The sequence below is a fragment of the Microplitis mediator genome, chromosome 2, assembly GCF_029852145.1.
Source record: "Microplitis mediator isolate UGA2020A chromosome 2, iyMicMedi2.1, whole genome shotgun sequence".
NCBI classification, from domain to species: Eukaryota; Metazoa; Arthropoda; class Insecta; order Hymenoptera; family Braconidae; genus Microplitis; species Microplitis mediator.
The window spans coordinates 1,024,347-1,046,629 of record NC_079970.1 but is presented as its reverse complement, the minus strand read 5'-3'; the positions used below and the strand labels follow the sequence as shown (position 1 = coordinate 1,046,629).

Genomic DNA, 22,283 nt, shown 5'->3' with positions numbered 1-22,283 from the left:
TTCCGGATAAGTCGAGACAATTATCCGCAATACTTTTAATTATTACTCTTATTATTTATCATTAAAACAATTATTTTAATTGTAATTGTAATTAAATTTATTATACACGCATGTACTACTCGATATTTATTATATTGTATTTAAATATTTATATATTAATATATAGAATTACTTGTATTGTTTGTACAATATTATGGAATTATAAATATATATAATATATAATTAATTATTATCGCTATTATAAATTGTTATTTATAAATTTACAAGTAAACCAACTGCGCGTGTGTGCGCACATAAACGCTTGTCAATATTTATATCTCATCATTAAAATTAAAATTACTATTAAAAAATAACAATAAAATAATATCTCACTTTCCTAAAACTCAGGTAAAAAAAAAATGAAAAAAAAAAAAAAAAAAGTAATGAAACATAAAAATATATATTTTACAATTATTTATCTAATTATTATTTTTTATTACACTTAAGAAAATTGACATTGGCAACTAGTCTATGTTACACAGAAACGATAATAAAGTTACTAAAAAAAATTACATCAAGTCAAAATACTTTAGAATTGTCATAAAAAATCAATACTTATAAAAAAAAATATGACAGCAATAGTTTTTATAATATTTTCATTCTTTTTCAAATCCGTATTATATATTATATAATATATAGACAATATATTTATCTAAAAAATTTAATTCAGACTAATATTCTTGATATTTTTTATAAATACTAGAGAAAAACAAAAATGCTTATCTTTTATATATTTAAGTCATCGAATTCAAATATATATGTCATATATATTTAGTTAAAACAAGCTAATAGTCTATATTAATTTTTAATAGTTAATATTGATAAAAATAAATAGAAATACATCCAAATATATTTCTATTTATTTATTTATTTATAAATAGATTAATATATTTGTACGCCATTCGGATTTATAATTTTTAATTTTCTATTAAGGCCATGACATCTTGTACTGTTTGAGTATTTCGAAAGAGGTGATTGTCCTCATTAACGATTTAATTATAAGGTCCATTAATACAAATTGAAGCAACGTTTCATTTATTTATTTATTATCATTACGATATAATTTAGCTTCCGAAAGATGTTTTTAATTTTATTATTATTTAAATTAGTAAGAAAAAAAAAAAAATACTTTTTATATAATTTAAAAAAAAATTTTCAAAACAATATTAGAAGAAAAAAATCTAATAGTATGGAATGCAAATAAATGACAAGAAAAAAAACAATCAGTTTATCACAAAATTGGAAACGTTTTGTCATTTACGTAAATTGAGCATTTAAGATTTTAATAACATTTTATAAAATGTTTAAGAATTATCTGTAATTATTAATTACTTATAGATACATATACTTTTTTGCCATAATAATAATTAATAATTAATAATAGTAATAATAGTAGTAATAATAATAGTTTAAGGAAAGTATAGATAATAAATTCTATCATTATTTAATTACATAATTTTCTAATTGAATCTATATAGATATTGCTTCTCGAGATGTTGTAAAAACTAAACGGGGGACGTATTTATCAGTCAAGGCCTTTTACAACGTCTCTGTACAATAGTTTTATAAATCATATCTTACTCTTGATATCACACTGATGAGAAATAATAAATTACCGACAAAAATATTCGGAACAAGTTTGTGTTCGCACACACGCACCTGCATGTTAATTCAGTACCACCAATAGTCACACCAGTGTTTATTTTTACTTAATTATTTATTTATTTAAAATAAAATCATCACGTATTTAATTGTCACGAGTTAACAAATAAACTAATTTCCGGAAAACTATGTCGGTTGTTCCGGAGCAGACGACTCGGAGTTGAATCTTTCTACTGTGTAGCGGTTGTAAGACCGATATGGAGTCCGACTCTGATCGTTATCAACAATCACTCGTGTCCTGTGGGGAATTAGGTTCTCATATCTACCCATCAGCCAGTCAATGCACGACTGGTGCTGAGTGTCTGGTACGTTTTTCGCCACCCACTTCTGCAGCCACCCGTGGAATTTGTTGTTAAGATTCTTTGTCACGGCCAAGTGAGACTGAAATAAAACAATATCAAGTTATTTTTAGTTAATTAATTTTGGGTGGACATCAATAACCCATAATCCAATTGCCCAGATCTAACATTGGACACAATCCTTTTACCCAGAATTCGTTTACCCAGATTTTTAAAATACAGCATATCTTTTACTCAGACATCCACTTATACAGAGTTTCTTTGACCTAGACATTGGTTAGCACAGACTATCTTTTGCACAAGCATCCATTCACACACGATTCTTTTTTCTTGTCTTGGTAGTACAATTTAATTATAATATACATAGGAGGCAGCAACATGACTAATTATGATTTAAAATAAAAAATTTTAAAATCTGCTTGAAGTACCCGATAAAAAATGATTTTTTCTGATTATGTATGATCATATATGAGATCATATATTATTATATATAATCATATATGGAATTGTATATTATATATAGACTTATATATAATTAGATCTAATATATATAGGGTTATATATATGATTATACCTGTTCTTTATCAGCCAGGTCTGATCAGATCTAATTATCTATAGATTCATATATAATTATATATAATTCCATATTTGATTATATATAATAATATATGATCTCATATATACTCATTAGGGTGGGTTGAAAAAAAAACTTTTCTTAGCATGGGGGTAGAATTTGTACCTTATAAAAAAAAAAAATTTTTCAAGAAAAAAAAAATTTTTTTACTCAACATTTTGAGGTGGCCCACTTGTTTTTAAAATAAATAATTGATCAAACGGGGTAGTCCCAACGAAAAAAATTACATGGTGTTTTACAATCTGTAGGGTGTCCCCTTGAAAGCTAATTGAAAGTCAGGAGTTGAAACAATTTTTTTCCTATTATTTTTGTAATTTAAGTAAAAAATTAAAAAATGAAAAGCATTTTCTTTTGAATTAAAATGAAAGTGAAGTAAAAAAAAATCACATTCGACAATTATTAGATGTTTTCCACGATTTTGGACAAAAAAAATTTTTTTCGTTGGAACTACTCCGTTTAATCAATTATTTATTTAAAAAACGAGTGGGCCACCTCAAAATGTTGAGTAAAAAATTTTTTTTTTTCTTGAAAATTTTTTTTTTTTTATAAGGTACAAATTCTACCCCCATGCTAAGAAAAATAAAAAAAAAGTTTTTTTTCAACCCACCCTAATACTCATACATAATCAGAAAAATTCATTTTTTATCGGGTACTTCAAGCAGATTTTAAAATTTTTTATTTTAAATCATAATTGGTCATGTTGCTGCCTCCTATGTATATTATAATTAAATTGTACTACCAAGACAAAAAAAAAGAATCGTGTGTGAATGGATGCTTGTGCAAAAGATAGTCTGTGCTAACCAATGTCTAGGTCAAAGAAACTCTGTATAAGTGGATGACTGAGTAAAAGATATGCTGTATTTTAAAAATCTGGGTAAACGAATTTTGGGTAAAAGGATTGTGTCCAATGTTAGATCTGAGCAATTGGATTATGGGTTATTGATGTCCACCCTTAATTTTTTTTATCCTACGAAAAAAATATAAAAGACTAGGGATTTATTTCCTCACCTCTCTCGCTCGCGTAAATGAGTTTTGTTTGTACAGAAAGGCCTCTTTGCTGGCAACGTAGAGCATGTGATAACTATTCGGATTAAATGTGCATTGAGTTTCATCCAAGGCGATGATATCTCCAGTGTCATTTGTCCCAGTCATTCTCAACGTCGCTGGGCTTTTTAATACATCACTATCTACATCCATTTCCTGTTCCGTTTTCTCACCTTCAGTAGAGCTTTAATAAATAAATTAAATAATTTATTAATTACATTTGTTTAGTAAATTAAGATGTATAAGTATTTAATTAAATACATACTCGGAATTTTTATCAGGATTATTGCGTAAAGACTTCATCACTCTTCCAGAATGTTTTCTCCACTGCCTGATATTTCTAGATAAAAATACAGGCTTGCGACCAGCACAAATTTTTCCAAGTGAACTCCAACCATTTCCTTCGATCTAAAACAATTATTATTATTCGTCATTGTTATTTTAATTAATTTTAATAATAATAATAGTAACAAATTAATTAACTGTCTACTTGTTTGTCATTGCTCTTAACTAAAATTATTGTAAAGTAGATGCATTAATTTTAAATTATATTTAAAAAGGATGCGTCAGTTCACTAGATAAAATAATAAAATATCTATTCTATATAATAAATTTAAAGGGATTAAATTTTAAATCTGACGCTAATTCAGTCACAGCCACTGCCATTAATTAACTTGTAGGATTTTATTTTAAATTCGTAACTAATTAACTTTTTTTTTGGCCGAATGGTGATTTGCATGCTCGAATGAAATGAAGAAATTCAAAGTTGACAGCAGTAAGCAAATGAAATAAAGCAAGCGAGAGTTTTTTACGACATTCCATTGTTAGAAATAAGAATATAGAGAAGAGAATTTGTCACAATGCAGTAAAAGACATAAAGAAAATAAATAGTAATTAAAATAATTAAATCATCAGTCGAGGATCAATTGCTCCTCATCAATCGGAAGGGTCTAGAACGAAGGTTTCAAAGATCCTAAATTTATCGAATTGACACTTAAAAGTAGTTAGTAATTATTCAACTTGATAATAAATCAATAAATAATAAAAACAAATTATCGGTCATATTTTCATCGAGACATTTTATAGGAAACCGCAACTTCGTACGTAGACCCGGCCGATTTATTTCACGTCTTTTTTTAAAAAAAATATTACTGACATAAATAAGTTATTAATAAATTAAATGTTAAATTAATTTTTAGTAGTAAAATAAATAAAATAAATCAATCGGTGTGCACCTAATTTTAAATATCGGTGCAAGTGTTGTGAATGCACCTACTTGATTATTTTATGAGCCCATGCTCCTTTCCTCGATTTTTACTTTATTTTTTTTCTCTTTGACATTTAAATTCATTTAAGTTTTTTTTAGAACACGTACAATTGATTTATAGATTCACTTAATTCCATTCAATCTTCGGTGGTCGATTTCACTTAATTTTTAAATTAATCTTTGAAAAAAAAAATAACAAAAAAAAAAACAAACTGAACTAAAGTCTTGTTCGTTATTATATTAGAAAAGAGATATGTATTATTATTATTATTATAAATATTAATATATGTTATTTAAATATAAACAATAAAATTACTTAAATCGATAATTAAATCAAGGAATGCAAAGATAAAAGCGAGGATATTTCATAAATTGTATGGGTAATTAAAAAAAAAAAGCTTTGCGGGTAAGTCGCAAGAAATTAAAAAAAAAAAAATTGGTAGCAAATGACAAAAAAAAACTAATAAATCAGAACGATCAAAAAGCAAAATATTTAGTGGTACAAAAATGATGTTAGACGATAAATATATATTTTTTTTTAAAAGCATCGTTCATGTATTTCAATATCTCTCTTCTATACAATATTGTTTATCATTTTTTTTTTTATATATATATATTTATATTGATGTATATATCATTTACTCATATACAGTTACAGTTACAAAATATATATATACTCTTATATATATATAGAGATTAAAATTCGTTTATATAAAGGGAAAGTCGTGAGAGGGTAAGGGAAATGCGTAATTTCTTCATTCACTCATTCGTAAATAATTATCGTAGATACACAACATTAACATTACTGTCGAAAAATTACGGACGATGGACTAGTCTCGATGAAAATATGTTACAAGTGTCTGAAAATGAGGATCGGGAAATTCGGAGCAGAGTCTACGCGGCAATTCATACAAATTTATCATTTATCTCTTTCTTTTTTTTTAATAATAATAATAATATTTTGTTTTCTGTTGCTTTAAATCTGATTTTCGTAAACTAATAATTATATTTATCCTATTTACACGGAGAGTTTTGTTATTATGTTAATTTTGTATCAATTGCTGGGCAAGATTACGAGATCTTACTTGCCAATTATCCCGCACGACCTGCGGCAGGTATGCAAGACAAATTTTTTATAACTTTACATGTTTTCTTTTTTTTTTTTTATAAACTAAACAAAGGTTTTTTTTTTGAAATCCCATTTCTCGAAGTCTACGTTTTTTTTTTTTATTTTTTTCATGATTTAACGTCACTCAGACGGATTTAACGTGCAGTCGCTGCACCAAAAGAAAAAAACTTTAAAAAAATAAATAATAAATTTTTCTTTTTTATAATTTCAAATTATTTTTTAAATACGAATGGCTCGAATTTATAAAATCAACGACGGCAATTCTATCAGTAATTAATTAGTGGCAACGGTGCAGTAATTTTAATAAATATTCATAATTTAATTAATTAAAACACCCGAAATTTAAACACATAAATATTATAAATTAATTTTTTAAAAAAATTAAATTTTATTTTCTATTAATAAAATTTCTTAGAAATTTTTTTTTTTGCCACGTGATTAAAAAATTACTATTTATCTTTTTTTTTTATCGAAATGTCAATTTATCACTTGACACGGCCACTCTCGTGTCACAACTTTGTACAAATTATTAATTTACTTAACATGAAAAATTTTTTTTATTAACTTATATAAATTTACTTTGAACTTTTTGTTATTTTTTGTTTCAGTTGCTTGTTATTTTTTTTTTCTTATTTTTTTTTTTACTTTTTTTTTATAATTACCACTTAAAAAAGTGTAAAAAAACATTGCTGAGATCTTCAGTATATTGCCATGTTATAAATAATTAAAATAATGTATTAATGTTTAATTATTAATTATCATTAATAATTTAAACTTCCATCTAGTCACAGATTTTCGCGTAAAAAAAATATTTTCATACAGTTTTAAACGACGTAGAGTTTTAATTACGTTTTGTTATTTATATATATATATATATAGTTACGATACTTTTGTTTAATACAACAATCAGTTCGTCACTTAAATAATTATTCGAAGAGATTGTTTTAAATAATTAATAATAATTTTTTTTTACCCGCTTATTAATAACAACAAAAATTATCAGACCCTAAATGGAATTAACGCGATACGTATAAAAAAAACTATGTACATTAATATTAATTATTATCCTTTAAATTATTAATTATATATTTACACAAATCCTCTCGCCTAATTATTTAAATACATCTACGTATTCATTTATATATTTATATTTTTTTTTAAATATATATATATATTAAAATAATTAAATATTATTTGAGAGTCACAGTCAATCTTTCGCGTTTGTCGCTTGCCTGGCTCGCTCATCAATAGTGAATTGTTTCCGACTTTTTGCGCTCATTTCTTACAACGTATAATAATAATAATAATAATAATAATAATAATTACTATTATTATGGGTAATAATATAGAACATAACATTTTTTTTTTAATTTTACTGCACGTGCGAAAGACGCGTCACTAATAATTAACACACTGACCGTAAATTATTGTGTCAGACCCTTCAATACATTATAATTATTGACAATATTTATATTTACCGGGCATTGACACTAACGGTAAATGTGTTAATAAAAAAAAAATGTATTTTCTTTATTTTTTTACATCTTTCATTGACACAAGTGTTGTTATTTTTATTTTTAAAAATTAACACAAGCGCAATGTGTATTGAAAGACTTTGATTATCCATGCAGAAAAATAAATATAAAATATCCCGTGTTAGCGAGTCCTAATTTTGTCACCTCGAAAATAAATATATATATATAATTTATCTTTTTTTTTTTTTACGGGCATGCTCGCTTTGATTTTAGACGGATTTAAAAATCGTCAGTTTTTTTCTTATAAATAATTCGGACATTTGTTTTTTTAAAACAAATAAAAATAAAGTTGTTCAACTAAAAAAAAATAATACTGTGATTTTTCTTAGTATTTTTGATAAATTTAAAAATTAATTAGATATGTTTACATTAAGATTAGTAATAGGAAAGTCACCAAAACACCAGAGAGAGTAATAACTGAAATTGAATTACAGTTAATTAACAATAAACTTTTAGTTTAATAGAAATAAAAGTGATAATGAAATAACATTAGAAGTAATCGTTATTAATTTTTTTTTCTTCCAAGTTATTGTTGACGTTAGATAAAAAAAAAAAAAAAAAAAATACTAATGATACTGAGTATCGACTAAATTGGCTGTTAATTGAAGACAATCGGACACAATCAACATCAATTCTTGTTACATAGTGAGTAAAAAAATTGATATAAAAAATTATTGGTCGTAAATAATTAAAAAAAAAAAAAATAATAATAATAAATAAATGTACATAGAAAAGTAAATAATAATAACAATAATAATAATAATAATAATTGTCATAAAAATAAAAAAAAAAGAGGGGCAAGAAAGCACAGGCCGGAATGCCGATGATCGGATTCAAATGATATGATAAATATGAAAAAAATAATGACGATTTTTAAATACTGCGGACAGAATATGACATATTTAGTTAGTATGTTTTCTAATGTTTGTTATACTGAAAGCTGATGATTTTTTTTTTATCTTCACCGGAAATTTTACAACGAGACGACAGAACCCTCGAATGGTGATTTTAAGTTGTAAATTAAAAATAAATAAAAAAATAAATAAAATAGATATTGTAGATTTAAAAAAAAAAAAAAAAAAAAAAAACTGATAATACAGGCGGCAACGGTGATCTGAATAATAGATGGTGCCGTAGCAGAGTATATGAGCGATGCGATAGTCGAAAGAATCAGATTAGAATAAATTATAAATGTTCGTTGGTAATGGTGATGGTAGGCGTTCACTTATAGTTTTTTTTTTTTTGTTTTTTTAACGACGCATTAAAGTCTTGGTGATTACTTTTTGTCGGTTGCAATTCACAATTACGGGATAAACGAACGAATGCAAGCTACAATGGCGGCAATGATTTGATGATAAGGGGTCGTGGATCCTATACCTTCTTATTAATGTCAGTGTTCTTGCGCTTTCTGCCCCTTCCCCCCCTTGCTGCCTGGTCGCTACTCACAGGATGATTGGTGGTTGGCTCATTGTTCGGTGATGTCGATGTTTCCTTCGGACTGGGTTGTGCGATCGGCGTCGAGAATCTCTCGACATACGTCGACCATTTTTCAGTTGTATTCACCTCCTCTCTTTCTCTCTCGTTACAACCGTCAGCCGTTTCCTCCCCTTCCGTATCCAATAATTCAATTGTCATTTTACACTCTTTTTTGTACTGAAATTTTAATTAATCATTTGTCATTCAAAAATCCCTCACTAATCATTAAATTTATTAATAAAAAACTAATAAATACTCACAATATATATCTTAAAACAATTTTCCTCAGCCATTGCTTTTTCAGCTCTCCTTTGATAAGCCATTTCAGCGGCCACTCGTTGATACGCAGTGGCACAAAGACCACCGGCACCGTTATTCTCTCTAGGTTGACGTTGTTCTCGTTGAAATAGATCCATACACTGTTGACATATTGTGTCAACTACCAAATGCTGCAACTGCGCATACAGAAAAAAAAAATAAATAAATAAAATATAAAATAATAATAATTATTATTATGACAGCGATAATAATGTGGTTAAATAAACTTTCCAATCAGCCAGCTGGTATGGGCAATGTCATTGAACGTCACGCGATAACTAAACCGTTTACCAACACACACACTGCCATTTTAATACGTCGCTTAACTTTATTTTAATACGAGCTTACTTAAACGATAACCCGGATAAATATTTTAATTATAAAAATTTTGATTTGTCATAACTCTTACCTGTCGTACAGCATAGGTAACTACTTTGTCCAAGGTAAAAGCAATGTACGCGTGGATACCAAACATTTCTCTCAGTGAGTCTTCGTACACTGTGCTCTCCATATTACCGTCGAGCACATTCTTCACCATGTCAAGAAACGCTGGATAATAATCTTCTATTTCAACCTCACCTACGATGACAAAAAATAAATAAGGCGTGACCAATAATCAGGAAAGTTATCGATAAATCATCGATATGTTCCAATAAAAAAAAAAAAAAATATAATATCGATAGCAGAAATTTGTAACGTTTACTCACTTTTTGGCTTTAACCTCAATGCAACAGCGGTGCTCTCCTTTCTCTGCTGTTTATACCGCGACTCTTCGTCGGCAAGTACCATCGCTCTGTCGTACATCTTCGTCAGCCTCTCACACAGTATCTGGTGTAACCTCAGGAATAAATACCAGCTATTACTGCCCATAAATAGCGTATAAGCCTCCTCAGGATCAGTCGATAATGCGTGAATCGGTAACTTAAGATCTTGCTCTGATTTAATTGACGAATTTTGTGACGATTGTGATGTCTTATTCCTCGTACCTTGAAGACCGCCTATCGGCGACGTTGACGCTGTTAGACTTTGTGACCCACTCCCACACGGCGCGGTTCCGGTTTCTTCTTTTTCTTCTATTAAATAAATAAAAAATAATTTAAAAAAAAAAAATATGGAAATAAACAGACTGTAGGATAAATGAATAAATTTAGCTTACCATCGTCATCCCGCTCATCGTCACTCAACTCTTGACGTTGATGGAAAAAGAGATCAGGTATGAAATGCTTGAGAAGAATTTTAATTCGTTTTTTTTCTTCTTTGTGAATTCCAGTTTGTCTCTTCACATGGTGAATCAGTAAATTTGCCGCATCATCCAACACTGATTTGTCTTTGTAGGCAAGTACCAAGTGCGGACCGCCGTTATTTTGATTATCACCACTTGTGTCATCCACTTGCTCATGTCGCTAAAGTAAACAAAATAAAATAACATACAAACAGTTAATAAAATAAATTAAAGTTATTTAAAATTACCGCTACTGATAAAATTTAAATAAAAATATAAAACAAGTACCTCATCATACAGAGTTTCGATTTCATTAAAAAGACTTTTTGACCTGAGAGCTTTGACGTCATTCTGCTTGAAATTAATGCCTTGATGGTCTAACGATTTTAAGTAATATTTTTCATTTTGTTCTCGCCATATTTTATTAAAACCCTTTTGTGCCTCTCGCCACTCTTCTTCTTTACTTTTCAATCTCTTAAGCACCACAGGCACCGCAACAACTGGATTTTTCTTCAGTCCATCGATTATATCCGCTGCTTTGTCACCGTATATTCGCTTCAACGCACGCTGGTGTATCGTCGGCGAACACCCGCCAAGACAATCATCTAATTTAAATTTTTGCAGCTCTTCTTGGCTCATTCTACTCATTTTTTTATGAACACCCTCAAGTACTCTTATCGTCGCTGAATTCGTCTCTATTACGCCGTCAAGCTCAAATCTTTCATCCTCACAGCGATAAATAAATTCTTCATATTGAGTTTTTCTGATGAAATAAAATTTTTAAAATATGTATTTAATAGTTTTATAAATTAAAATTTAAAAAATAATAAAAAATATTTACCTGGACGTGACGAATGTGCTGTCTTCCGACCATGTAGGAAACGATACCCAGGTATCATTCAGTACTTCCTTACACAATTCAGTTCTACCAGTACATTTGGGTTGAATATACGACTTGGGTAATGCACAGTAAGAGGCACCTAATCTTTTACACGTCGTGTAATCAATTTCCATAGCAAGATCACCTTGAGGACGGTCCTGATGACTTCTAACGACATTATTGGGAAGAGCCTCGACATTAACACCACCAGTAGCATTAGTTGACGCTAAACCAGTAGACTCTGGTAAATGACCAAGGAAATCTTTAAACCACCGTAAAAGTTCTGGACATCTACCGAGAAAGGGTATCACCAGTTGCACCACTTCAGACTTTGATATAATTTCATTATTGTACAGTACCAAACATCTCAAAAAATTTTCATATACTTCCGTAGACTTTAATAGTTTACGCACTTTATCGAAAAATGCATAATCATTTAGAGAACCGTATTTACCAGCCTCGGCAATAGTAATATCACGAGCAGATGCTGCTACTTTGTGTTTTTTAAGTGGAGGTGGTCCGTGAGGCACGTGATGAGAGTTACCCGTTGACACGGACGTTGGGAAGGACGGACTTCTCTTCAGTTGACCGGTATTGTGACCAAACTTCTGACTACTATTAATATCCCTGATTCCAGTCCTGTCACGTTCACGGTCTCGATCCCGATGATCTCTTCCATCGCGATCAAGATTCACCACACTGTTGCCAACTGGATCTCCCCGATGGTCTCTTGGTATATTCCCGGCATTGTTGAACGATGCTTTTGGTCCTAGCGGTTTTTTAACGATCGTACTGTGATCGTTAACCGCCGCAGCTTTGTTTCCCTGAAACATTGCAGACTAGTACCAATTAGACGCAATTTTTTAACAAGTTCAAACTTAAATATTATTTTATTTATTAATAATTAAATGAAATTAATGATGCAACTTACCAGCGAATTCTGCTGGTTAGTAGCATCTGGTAAAAATTGCCCGAACTCAGCAAGAAGATCTTCTTGATTTTCGAAGAGTTTAGCAACTTGACTGTATACCTCAGCTTCGGTGAGATGTTTACCAGCAGGACCGACTCCACCACCGCCACTACAACTTCCAGCAGCAGTATGATTTCCATCTTTCAGGTTACGTTGTTCTTTTTGATATGTATGTAAGATCTCCAGAAAACGTTTGTACTTATCTGGCTGACCTTGAAATCGATTCTACGCAGAAATAATAAAAATCCATATTTAATACAGAACAAATATATTTACATACACACACACACATAGACCCATATATTTAATTTATATCTATACAACACATTTGTTTAATTTATAAACATGTGGGTATAAATGTCGGTTTAGTTTGTCTTTGACGTAAAGAGTTTAAGTATGTTCAGTAATGGTTACTCACTTTAATCTTATTGACGTAGTTGATGGCATGATTAAATTCGACCGGTTGATTCTGCTGCGTCTGTCCGCTGGTGCTGTTCTGAACAACCCCGTCCTGCGCTTGACTCAATGCTTGACTAACAATTTGCGCTTGCGCTGCGGTGATGTGAGAATTATTATAAGGTTGAATTGGCGGTGGGGAAGACGTCGCGTGAACCGTCAAACTATTATTTGTAACATTATTCGCCATGGCGTGATGTATGTTTGTCGATCCTTGCATTATATGGAGAACCGATGGTGCTTTTGTAGGCTGACTTGGTGGACTTGCACCAGGTGGTGAACCGACATTAACAGTACAGTGTTGTGATATGATGGACGTCTGTGTTGACGTTGGACTCGGCATGCTTACAGACACTTGAAAAGCAAGCCCTTGCTCATTTGAGTGAACCTCAATCTTATAACCCGGCGGTAAAAAAGTATTAAATCCGACAATTAGTTCCGGGTGCCCTTTAAATAAATTACTGACCCTTGATATAACGCCTGGTGTATCTATACTCTGGGATTTAAACTCTTTCATAATATCTAGGAAGTCATTGTAGACCTGAAAAACAAAAATAATTAATAAATAATTAAATTGATTAATTTTAAAAAATTATAAAACTATTGGACTTGGACAATTACCTGGGGTTGGTCACTGAATTTGTATTTAACTTGATCCAAATACGAGAGTGCATCCTCTACTTTCAGCCTCTGAAAATTCTGCTGTGCTCCACCCCCAACACCACCTCCAGGGGGTGTAGGCGGTAATGGTGCTCCACTTGTAGAGTGCACCTGAAAAATAAAAAGGGAATGAAGGAAAAAAAAAATTTAATAAGTATGTTATTATATAATAAACGTCTGAGCAATTATATAAAAATTTATTGAAACACAATGAGCTACCCCGGCAAACCATGCATGAGCTCATGAGAGTGCGGTGCCGTACCTTGTGCTGTATAACTGGTGATTGCTGTAAAAGTAGTTGTACTTGGGATCCTGGTGTAGGTTGCTGAGGGCCTAAACAATGCCCAACACCACTACCTAGACCAGTATTATTGTGCAGTATACCAGTGGTTATATTCCCACCGCTACACGTGGTACTGAGACTACTGCCAATGCCACTAGCCTGAAAAGGGTTTTAATGTTTCACTGGCTTTTAAATATTTTTCTAAGCGTTAAATTAATTGTCTGACAGGACAATTCAACACACCATTTTTACTAGCATTACCAGATAATCATTTAACAAACAATAATTTTTTTTTTTTTAATTCACACTCTGACATTTAATAAAAGTTCAACCTCATGAGCTCTGCATCAGTTCAAACAAGATAATTGTGTCTCATTTTAGTTAATTAATTATTTATTTATTTACGAGAAAAATAGTGAAAAGTGATTTATTTATAACTAGCATTCACATAAAATCACAACATTCTCATAGACAATGCAGTCACGACAGAGACAACAACAACAATTGATGATTGTATGTTACCTTGACGGGCGATGGGGCCGCTTGTGGTACAACAATAGCCCCAGAATATTGCTGCTGGGTTTGGGTAGTTCCAAACTGTATGCTGCCTGGCATCTCTTTAGACGTAATAGGTCTTACAGTTTGACCAGAATTAACTCCAACACCTATCCCGGATGCTGAGTGATACTCCAAATTAATACCACCACCACCACCACCACCTCCTAATCCACCAATTCCTAAACCTCCACCTCCTCCCAATGTAGAATGCTTTAGTGTTGCTCCTGCTGTCGTTGCTACTTCGTCCACCCCACGAGCTCGTTTCATTTCAAATTACATTGGAAATTCTACAGACAGTATCAATAAAAAAAATTATAATGTAACGACAGCTAAAAATTTTATTTTTATTTAAAACAAATTTAATAGAAGAAAAAAATAATAATTGTAATAAATAAAAACAAAAACAGAGTAACAAACAAAAAAAACAAAAAAAAAAAACTTGTCTGGCAACCAAGAGAAAGTATAGAAAGTATTTCAGTGTCAAAAATTTATAACAAGACACTTACCTATCAGATGAAGGTACAATCGGGTGAATCAACCAGCTCTGAAACATATAAAATAAAAATAACGTTAATTTAATTAATCTTCAATACATAATATATAATTTAAACAGTAATAGCCACGCATACAATACAATAATCCCTAAATAATAATTATAATTATTGTTCACAAACAACAAAATAATTTACCAATTTCCATCTGGAAGCGCGCCAATAAACTCCCGTAGAAAATTTAACCGAAAGTTTAAGTAATCTTGGATATATTTATTTATTTCTTCCAATAGTTTAGTGGTAAATATTTTTTATTTATTCGCCCAGAGTAGTATCGCAATAAATATATGGATGATGACACTGCGACCACCAGGAGTTTAAGACCATGGGCAGTAGTTTGTCATCAGAGTTTATGCTCCGGGTGGTGAGTAAGAATAAACGCGTATACTCACAATGTAGGAGTAAATTTGCCGGCAAAAGCTAAGCGGACGATCACACACGAGGAAACTTTAACCCACACACATACAATACGTACATAGATATATATTTATACATATATGCACACGGTCGTGGGGGACAAGGCAAAGCAGACACGAGATATTGAGGGGGGCCGCCCTTGTTGGTGTTAGTGCTGCTGCTGGTGCTGCTGCTGCTGATGTTCTGTGTTGATGATGTACAAGTCGTGTAGCAGTGGTAGTAGGTAGGTTTCTGCGCGCAAAGGGACGCGTGAAAAATTTCGTCCAACCACGCACTGGTGGTAGTACAGAAGAGCACGAGATAAACTTGGAACACACACACAAAGAAGTAGCTTTTAAAAATTAACGTTATTTATTTTTTAAATATATATATATATATATTTAATAGTTATTATTTCTCGTTCACCGTGATGCCACACGCGTCGAACGTTTTCCGGCCGTCGACGTTACGCAATATATTCTTCGTAAATACATAACACACTACACACATTTAACGCGCGGCAGCAGCCGTTATACACTCGTTTATAATTTTTGTTGCTGGTGCTCCAGCAGAACCGCACATTTACAGCAGGAGTTAAATCTTGCTGACTTGGCGGTGCTCTTTACTTGCAGAGCCAGGGAAGCGAGAGGTGGGCCCCTTGACGACCACCAGAAACCTGGATCTACTCCTAGATCACCACCTTTTTTCGTATCCCGACACTCAAGAGCACACCTTACACCCTCACACGTTACTCGTCGAAGCGACTGGGCCACTATTAGAGCGTTCGTCTTTCAAAAAAATAACCGCGTAACTGCTGCTGCTGCTGTTGCTGCTGATAGTCTTTCACCACGACGATGACGTTGGGGTTATTAAAAATACTTATGCTTGTTCTCCTGGAATAATAATAAACTTTTATTAACTATTTAAATGTCTTTCTTTATTGTATGATAAATAATAAGTTAAACGTTGGTACGTAGACAGGCCGGTCCAGCATTACACAGCAGCTCTCACACACGGCACACAAACACCAAAAAAAAAACAGTCAACAGGAAATAACTATTCTCCTTTGCATTTTAACTTTGCGGCGTACACATAAACGTTATCTCCACGTGAATACCAGTGTCCTAAACCCATCACGTCCATTTTTCAACAGCACTTTGACTCAGTTTGTTTTTTTTTAAATTTATTATTTTTTTTTTACTCACTCTCCTTCTCAGCAGTCGTAAGATTTTTTTAGCCGTCGAGTTGGATTGTTTGTTTTGTTTTATTTAAATATTTATGGTATGTAAAATAATTAAAAAATTAATTATTTATGCGTTTTAACATATTTACGCTCGGAGTACCAAAGGCAAACTATTGGATTTTGTATGGCAAACAAGGAACTGACTGGTCGTGTATAGCGAGACGTCGCCCAGAGAGGGGGACAACACCAGGAACGTAACGAGTGACGCTGTGGTGACCGGGCTCCCGGCGCTGCCAACCAAATCTTTTTAATTCTTTGTCATTCTTATGATGTAATGGCCAATTTTACTTAGCGCCTTGCAAAAATAAGTAAATAAATAAAAAAAAATTTTGGAGGGAAATTTAAAAATTGTTATTTCAAACTCCGAAATAAATTAGCGCGCATGCTGGAAATTAAAGTAATTTAAAAAACACCTGTCGACGAGGTCATTAAACTCAAAAATTTCGGAGGGAATCTGAGTTTTTTTGAATTCGTAAAGTACCAGTTGGTATTTGTGATACTCACAATTAGCATACATAAATAAATATAATAATAAAAAAAAAAAAAAATAAAAAGCAAGTACGTGCTGAGAAACAACAAAGTGCAGCGAGCCATTGTATTGTTGATGGCGATCGGCTGAAATTTGCGCGGCATCGGCGAGCTTTTGAAAGAAAAAGGATGAAAAAAAGTGGGTGCGCGAGCATTCGTTGGCAGCACCGACACGAATGTTACCCTGGTTTTTCTTATTCTTTAATTCTGTTGTTCACCCTCTCTACACATATATATTTATATAAGATGAGTGATAGAGACAGTGGTGTGCAGTAGTGGTGTAGGTACACAAGTATATAATAGTATAAATATACCAACCAACAACAAAATAATATTTACGGCCCTGAAAATGTTGGGTACGAAGCCGCCAAGAGGCGCGCGCAGTAAACAAAATATCCAAGCCGTCTCTTCCTTGCTCCGGCCGACATGTTAGCGCGGCCAACAGCTGTTCCGTGTACCGAGCAAACTCCCCATTGTCAATCTGGGTCATGGAAACTGCGCAAAACCGCATTTTCGTCGGTTGTCGCACTAAACGCGAGTTTTTACTAATCCCGTATTAAAACTGGTGATTGTGAGACACTATCAGCCAAATAAATAAATAACAAATAAGTAATAAGTTACGCAGAGTACTAGTACGTGATAAACTGGTTATTTTAAATATATATATGTATATATATGTATGTATAAATAACAGAGTTAATAAATAATGAAAATGGAAAAAAACTATGGATTTGAATGTTGGTTGTTGGGTTATTGCGTTTGTCGTTCCATGCGCCAGATAATTTTCATCGGTGTAGTACGGGCTCGTTTCACGGACAACCTGCGCCGTTGTTGCTTGCGTATCTGTCGGGCGACGTTACTGGTTGCTTTCCGAGAGAAATAAAACCTCATTGGCTAAGAAGACACCAAGACCTCGATGGAATACCGCGTTTAGCTACTACTGCATCTCTACCATCACATATCACACCTATTCCCCCACCTCACCCCTTCCATTTCATTACATTCCCTTACATTTCATACATACGTCAACGAAACTACTACCAGTTAAGCTGCCAACTCCCACTCCCAGTACGTGTCTCTCCTTCTCGGGCTCCGTTCCTTGGCTGCGCGGACCGCGACACTCACTAGCCAGTCGCCACACCAACGTCGACTGCATCAAAGTATTAAATATATATACGTCATACACGTACATATACATATATATGTATGTAGAACGCGGTAACGAAAGAGACTCTGCGCCCCTCTTAGATTTTCTCTTGGCGTTTGCCGTAGCCAGCTCCGTATAACTCTGTCTGTACATTCGACTGTTGTGCGCTTATCACTATTAAAGTATACCGTCGTTATTTCGTGTACATTTATTTTTCAATACCGTGCGATCGACTTAGTGTCTATCAGAGAAAGGATCGAGCCGCAGAAGTAAAATCCGCGGATTTGTCAAAAAAATAAAACCGTTTCGCTCTTACTATAAGTACAGTACATATTGGAGTTTTTAAAATTTATTATTGTACGTATACGTAACAAAGTCGACGCCTACTTTTAAAAAATAAATTCGACTCATTTTCTTGCCCATCCCTACCTAGATATCCATATACTCTCATTAAATTCTTTGTCCTCGTCTCTCCTCTTCTTCCATTTTACTTAAGCTCCTACTCCTACTCCTACTCCATTCGCTACCTCACCCACTATTGCCGCTCTCTTTCTCTTTTTTCTTCTCTCGCTCTCGCCCTCTCCCTCTCCTCTTATCATCGTGACCGCGACCGTATGATCGCAGTGTGTTTATGACGCGGTGTCCACGACCACGACGTAGTAGACGACGCTCAAGACGATAAATACAAACCGACATTTACTATTATATTATACTTATATTATATATATACATATATAAATATATATATATATAAATATTAGTGTAGTCTGCTCCTGGGAAAATTATTAAAAGGGAACGGGCCAGTCGTCGTACTCGGTCGATCGAGCCGTGTTGTGTACGTACTCTATGTATAATATGTTACGTACGTATATATATATATATATATCATATGTACATATATGTATACATACGTATATATATAAAGAGGAACGTTGGAAAGTGAATAGTTCGGTGCATGAAATGTAAAATGGTTTATAATATACAGATGAGAGGTATATATATATTTATATGTATATATATATATATATATATATATATATATATATATATGAAATTAATACGATAGCATAGCTCGTCGATTGGGCGGGACTACTCATCGATGAAGAGTTTTATCCGCTTATCGGTTGCACTTCTTAGTGCGGGTGAAAGCGGAACTGATCTCTTGTCTCAATATATAAATACACATATATTTGCAAAGATTATATTTAATAGATTAGAAAAAAAAATGGTTAAATATATGTTGAAATAATGGTTTACAAGTTCAAAGTAACTGGAGGATAAATGTTATTATCGCATTACTCCGTTATTTAGCTCTGATCACCTGTTTTCTATTGATAAACATCAATACACAGGTGAATATAAGGGTATATTGGTATTTAAATTTGAATAATACATAAGCTAGATATCTTATAGATTTAGGTCCATTAGCTTTTAGAGAATTAGCTCAGCATGGATATTGACAATACTGTAGTTTTTTAATTTTCCAAAGTGCTTTTTAATATTTACCAACTATATTTTTTAACTTTTCGCTAAGTGAGTTAACTTGATGAGTAATTAGTGCTTTTTTTTTCTTTTTAACTGATAAACTATTTGAGGCTCATTATCTGTAACTTTAACTAATAATCCTACCTCTTGATATGTTCATAATCAACGCCACCATAAAGTTGGCTGCACCACCACTCTAAAAAACCAAAGAAAAATATACCAATATTGTTTTCTTTTACTTTATTTTTTTCTACGCTAGCATTGATTAAGCTCCAGTATTTTTTCACTAAAAAAAGTAAATAAACAAAAAAAAAAACCTAACGTCACATAACAATATGCAATTGAATAATTATGATACTGAAGTGAGCCGACGTTTAATAATTTTTGGATTTTTTTTTAAATGATAAATTATAAAAAAAAAAATATTTTAAAAAATTGCACTTGTAGTTTTTTAAATTTTCTATATGTGCATATTTTTAGTTTTTTTTTTTTTTTTGTAATTGATCTTTTGGAAAAAAATTCAAAAAGTTATGAGATGTCTATTAACTTCAAGATCATAAATAATTAACGATCCTGAAGTTAGCAGACAATTAAAAATTTTTGGATTTTATTTTGAACATTTAAATTTCAAAAAAAAAAAAAATCAAAAAATGCACATGTAGAAAATTCAAAAAACTACAGGTGCAATTTTTTCAAAAATTTTTTTTTTTATAATTTACTGTCTAAAATAAAATCCAAAAATTATTAGACGTCAGCTAACTTCAGGATCATAAATAATTATCCTAAAGTTAGCAGACAATTTTCAGATTTTTTTTTTAAACAAATCAATTACAAAAAAATAAAAACTAAAAATATGCACATGTAGAAAATTTTAAAAACTATAGGTTCAATTTTTTCAAATATTTTTTTTCTTATAATTTGTCGTTTAAAAAAAATCCTAAAATTATATTAGACGTCAGCAAACTTTAGTTTCATACTAAATACTATAAATTTTATTAAAAATTAATAGATCAATGACTTTGTACATAAGTTATCTGTAACTTTAACAATTTTATCTAATGTAATTACATTTTACAGACCAGTACACGCTTTTCTAACCACTTTTCATTAACTTTTTCATTTATTTAATTACTCTGTACACTGCCCGATGCACAATTAATTTAAAAAACTTTTATCAGATATTTTTCTATGTAAAAAAAAAAGAAAAAAAATAAACATTGAATCATATGATTTTATTGTACCGACTGCCAGCAACTTAAATAATCAAACTCAAACGTAATTTTTAATTGTCTGTTAATCTCTTTATCAATTAAAAATTTCATATTATAATTTTGTTTAAATATTAAATGAAACTATTATAAATTATAAATATGTAAATGAACATATATTTACAGTGTATTTTTAGTTATAAAGTATGAATCATACAGGCAATGTAATCTATATGCTAAAATTATTTAATAAAACTATTTTAAATTATTTCACCGAATTGTTTAATTACTTAATTATGTAACGAGCTAATTAAACTTTTTTTTAAATTATCTGATAAGCTAGATTAATTATTAATAAATGTATATTTTTCTTGACTGGTAATTAGTATCGTTTGAAAAGTTTTAAAAAATAATTTAAAAATTTAAAATAAAGAGCCTCATGAGTTAATGCGTCACGAGTACGAGCAAGACGAAAAGCGTCGTCGCCAAGGAGAGCCAAACGACGCGGGGAAGCCTCTCGACCGGTTTCACGAGCATACCACGATCCCTTTTGACAGTCTGTTAACTATTTTTGGTTGCCCCGATGAATACAACACAACAATCCAAGTACATATTGCATTTAATTATCACTTTTAAATATTTATAATTTTTTTTCTCTCATAAATCGTTTGCCTACGTTTCAAGATCATCACCAAAATTACACATTACATACCAACAAAACACAATCCTATCAAGCCTCGGAATATTTAAATAATCCACCAGGAATCACCGATCACATTTTCATTTTTTTTCTCACACGAATCTAGAGTCCAGGCGAGAAAACATAAATTAGCTGAGTAATTTTTTATTTAGATAAATAAATAATATGTAGGTACTGGCAATAAAAATGATGACTAAGTGGATGAAAACTTGGGTACAGAGCAGAAATTACTTTTAAAAGTGAGTGCATTTAATTATTTTAGGTTTGGTTCAGCTAGTTTATTATTTTTTTTCACTTACCTGATGATAACCTCTTGAACTTAACTTTAAACTCGTCGTGAAAAATAATAAATTTACGTAATTGAAATTTGAATTCGAAATTAACGAGCAATTTAAATGTACTTGAAGTTATTAAAAATTTACAGTCCTCGTTGTACAATAAATCTTGACACATCTTACAAACAGAAAGTGAGACCCGTACATGCAGGTGACCGATTGTGAACTGTCGGGACAATCACGAATGAGGTTGAGTCCAAATAGTATTTTAGGTGGGTAAGCATCATCATGTGGTCGAGTCTTAGTGCACACTCACCA

The 22,283-nt window shown here is 31.4% G+C and overlaps 1 protein-coding gene across 16 annotated transcripts; it reads right to left on the bottom strand.

The window, feature by feature from the left end:
- Nucleotides 1-39: 39 nt before the first annotated feature.
- LOC130663685 (paired amphipathic helix protein Sin3a-like) lies at nt 40-22,283 on the bottom strand. 16 transcript variants are annotated; one of them, XM_057463072.1, is made up of 19 exons: nt 21,990-22,281; nt 21,703-21,792; nt 19,927-19,978; nt 14,939-14,976; nt 14,397-14,719; nt 13,854-14,033; nt 13,553-13,702; nt 12,894-13,472; nt 12,437-12,700; nt 11,467-12,344; nt 10,914-11,388; nt 10,560-10,806; nt 10,111-10,476; nt 9,813-9,982; nt 9,346-9,540; nt 8,987-9,262; nt 3,944-4,086; nt 3,643-3,862; nt 40-2,082 (listed from the first exon to the last, which is right to left on the bottom strand). In XM_057463072.1, the coding sequence occupies exons 5-19, from the start codon at nt 14,697-14,699 to the stop codon at nt 1,828-1,830; spliced, it is 4,701 nt and encodes a 1,566-aa protein (XP_057319055.1). In that variant the 5' UTR covers nt 14,700-14,719; nt 14,939-14,976; nt 19,927-19,978; nt 21,703-21,792; nt 21,990-22,281; the 3' UTR covers nt 40-1,827. The 16 variants fall into 16 exon arrangements, with proteins under 16 accessions (XP_057319055.1, XP_057319056.1, XP_057319058.1 ...); XM_057463073.1 differs by lacking the exon at nt 19,927-19,978; XM_057463075.1 differs by lacking the exon at nt 21,703-21,792.

Bases quoted from the DNA above. Each gene is read 5' to 3' on its own strand.
- LOC130663685 (XM_057463072.1), bottom strand. From the start codon at position 14,699: ATGAAACGAGCTCGTGGGGTGGACGAAGTAGCAACGACAGCAGGAGCA. The intron at 12,345-12,436 runs GTAAGTTGCATC...AATTGGTACTAG, and splicing joins CTAACCAGCAGAATTCGCTG to TCTGCAATGTTTCAGGGAAA. The intron at 4,087-8,986 runs GTATAGGATCCA...TAATTGTTTTAG, and splicing joins ACACTGACATTAATAAGAAG to ATCGAAGGAAATGGTTGGAG.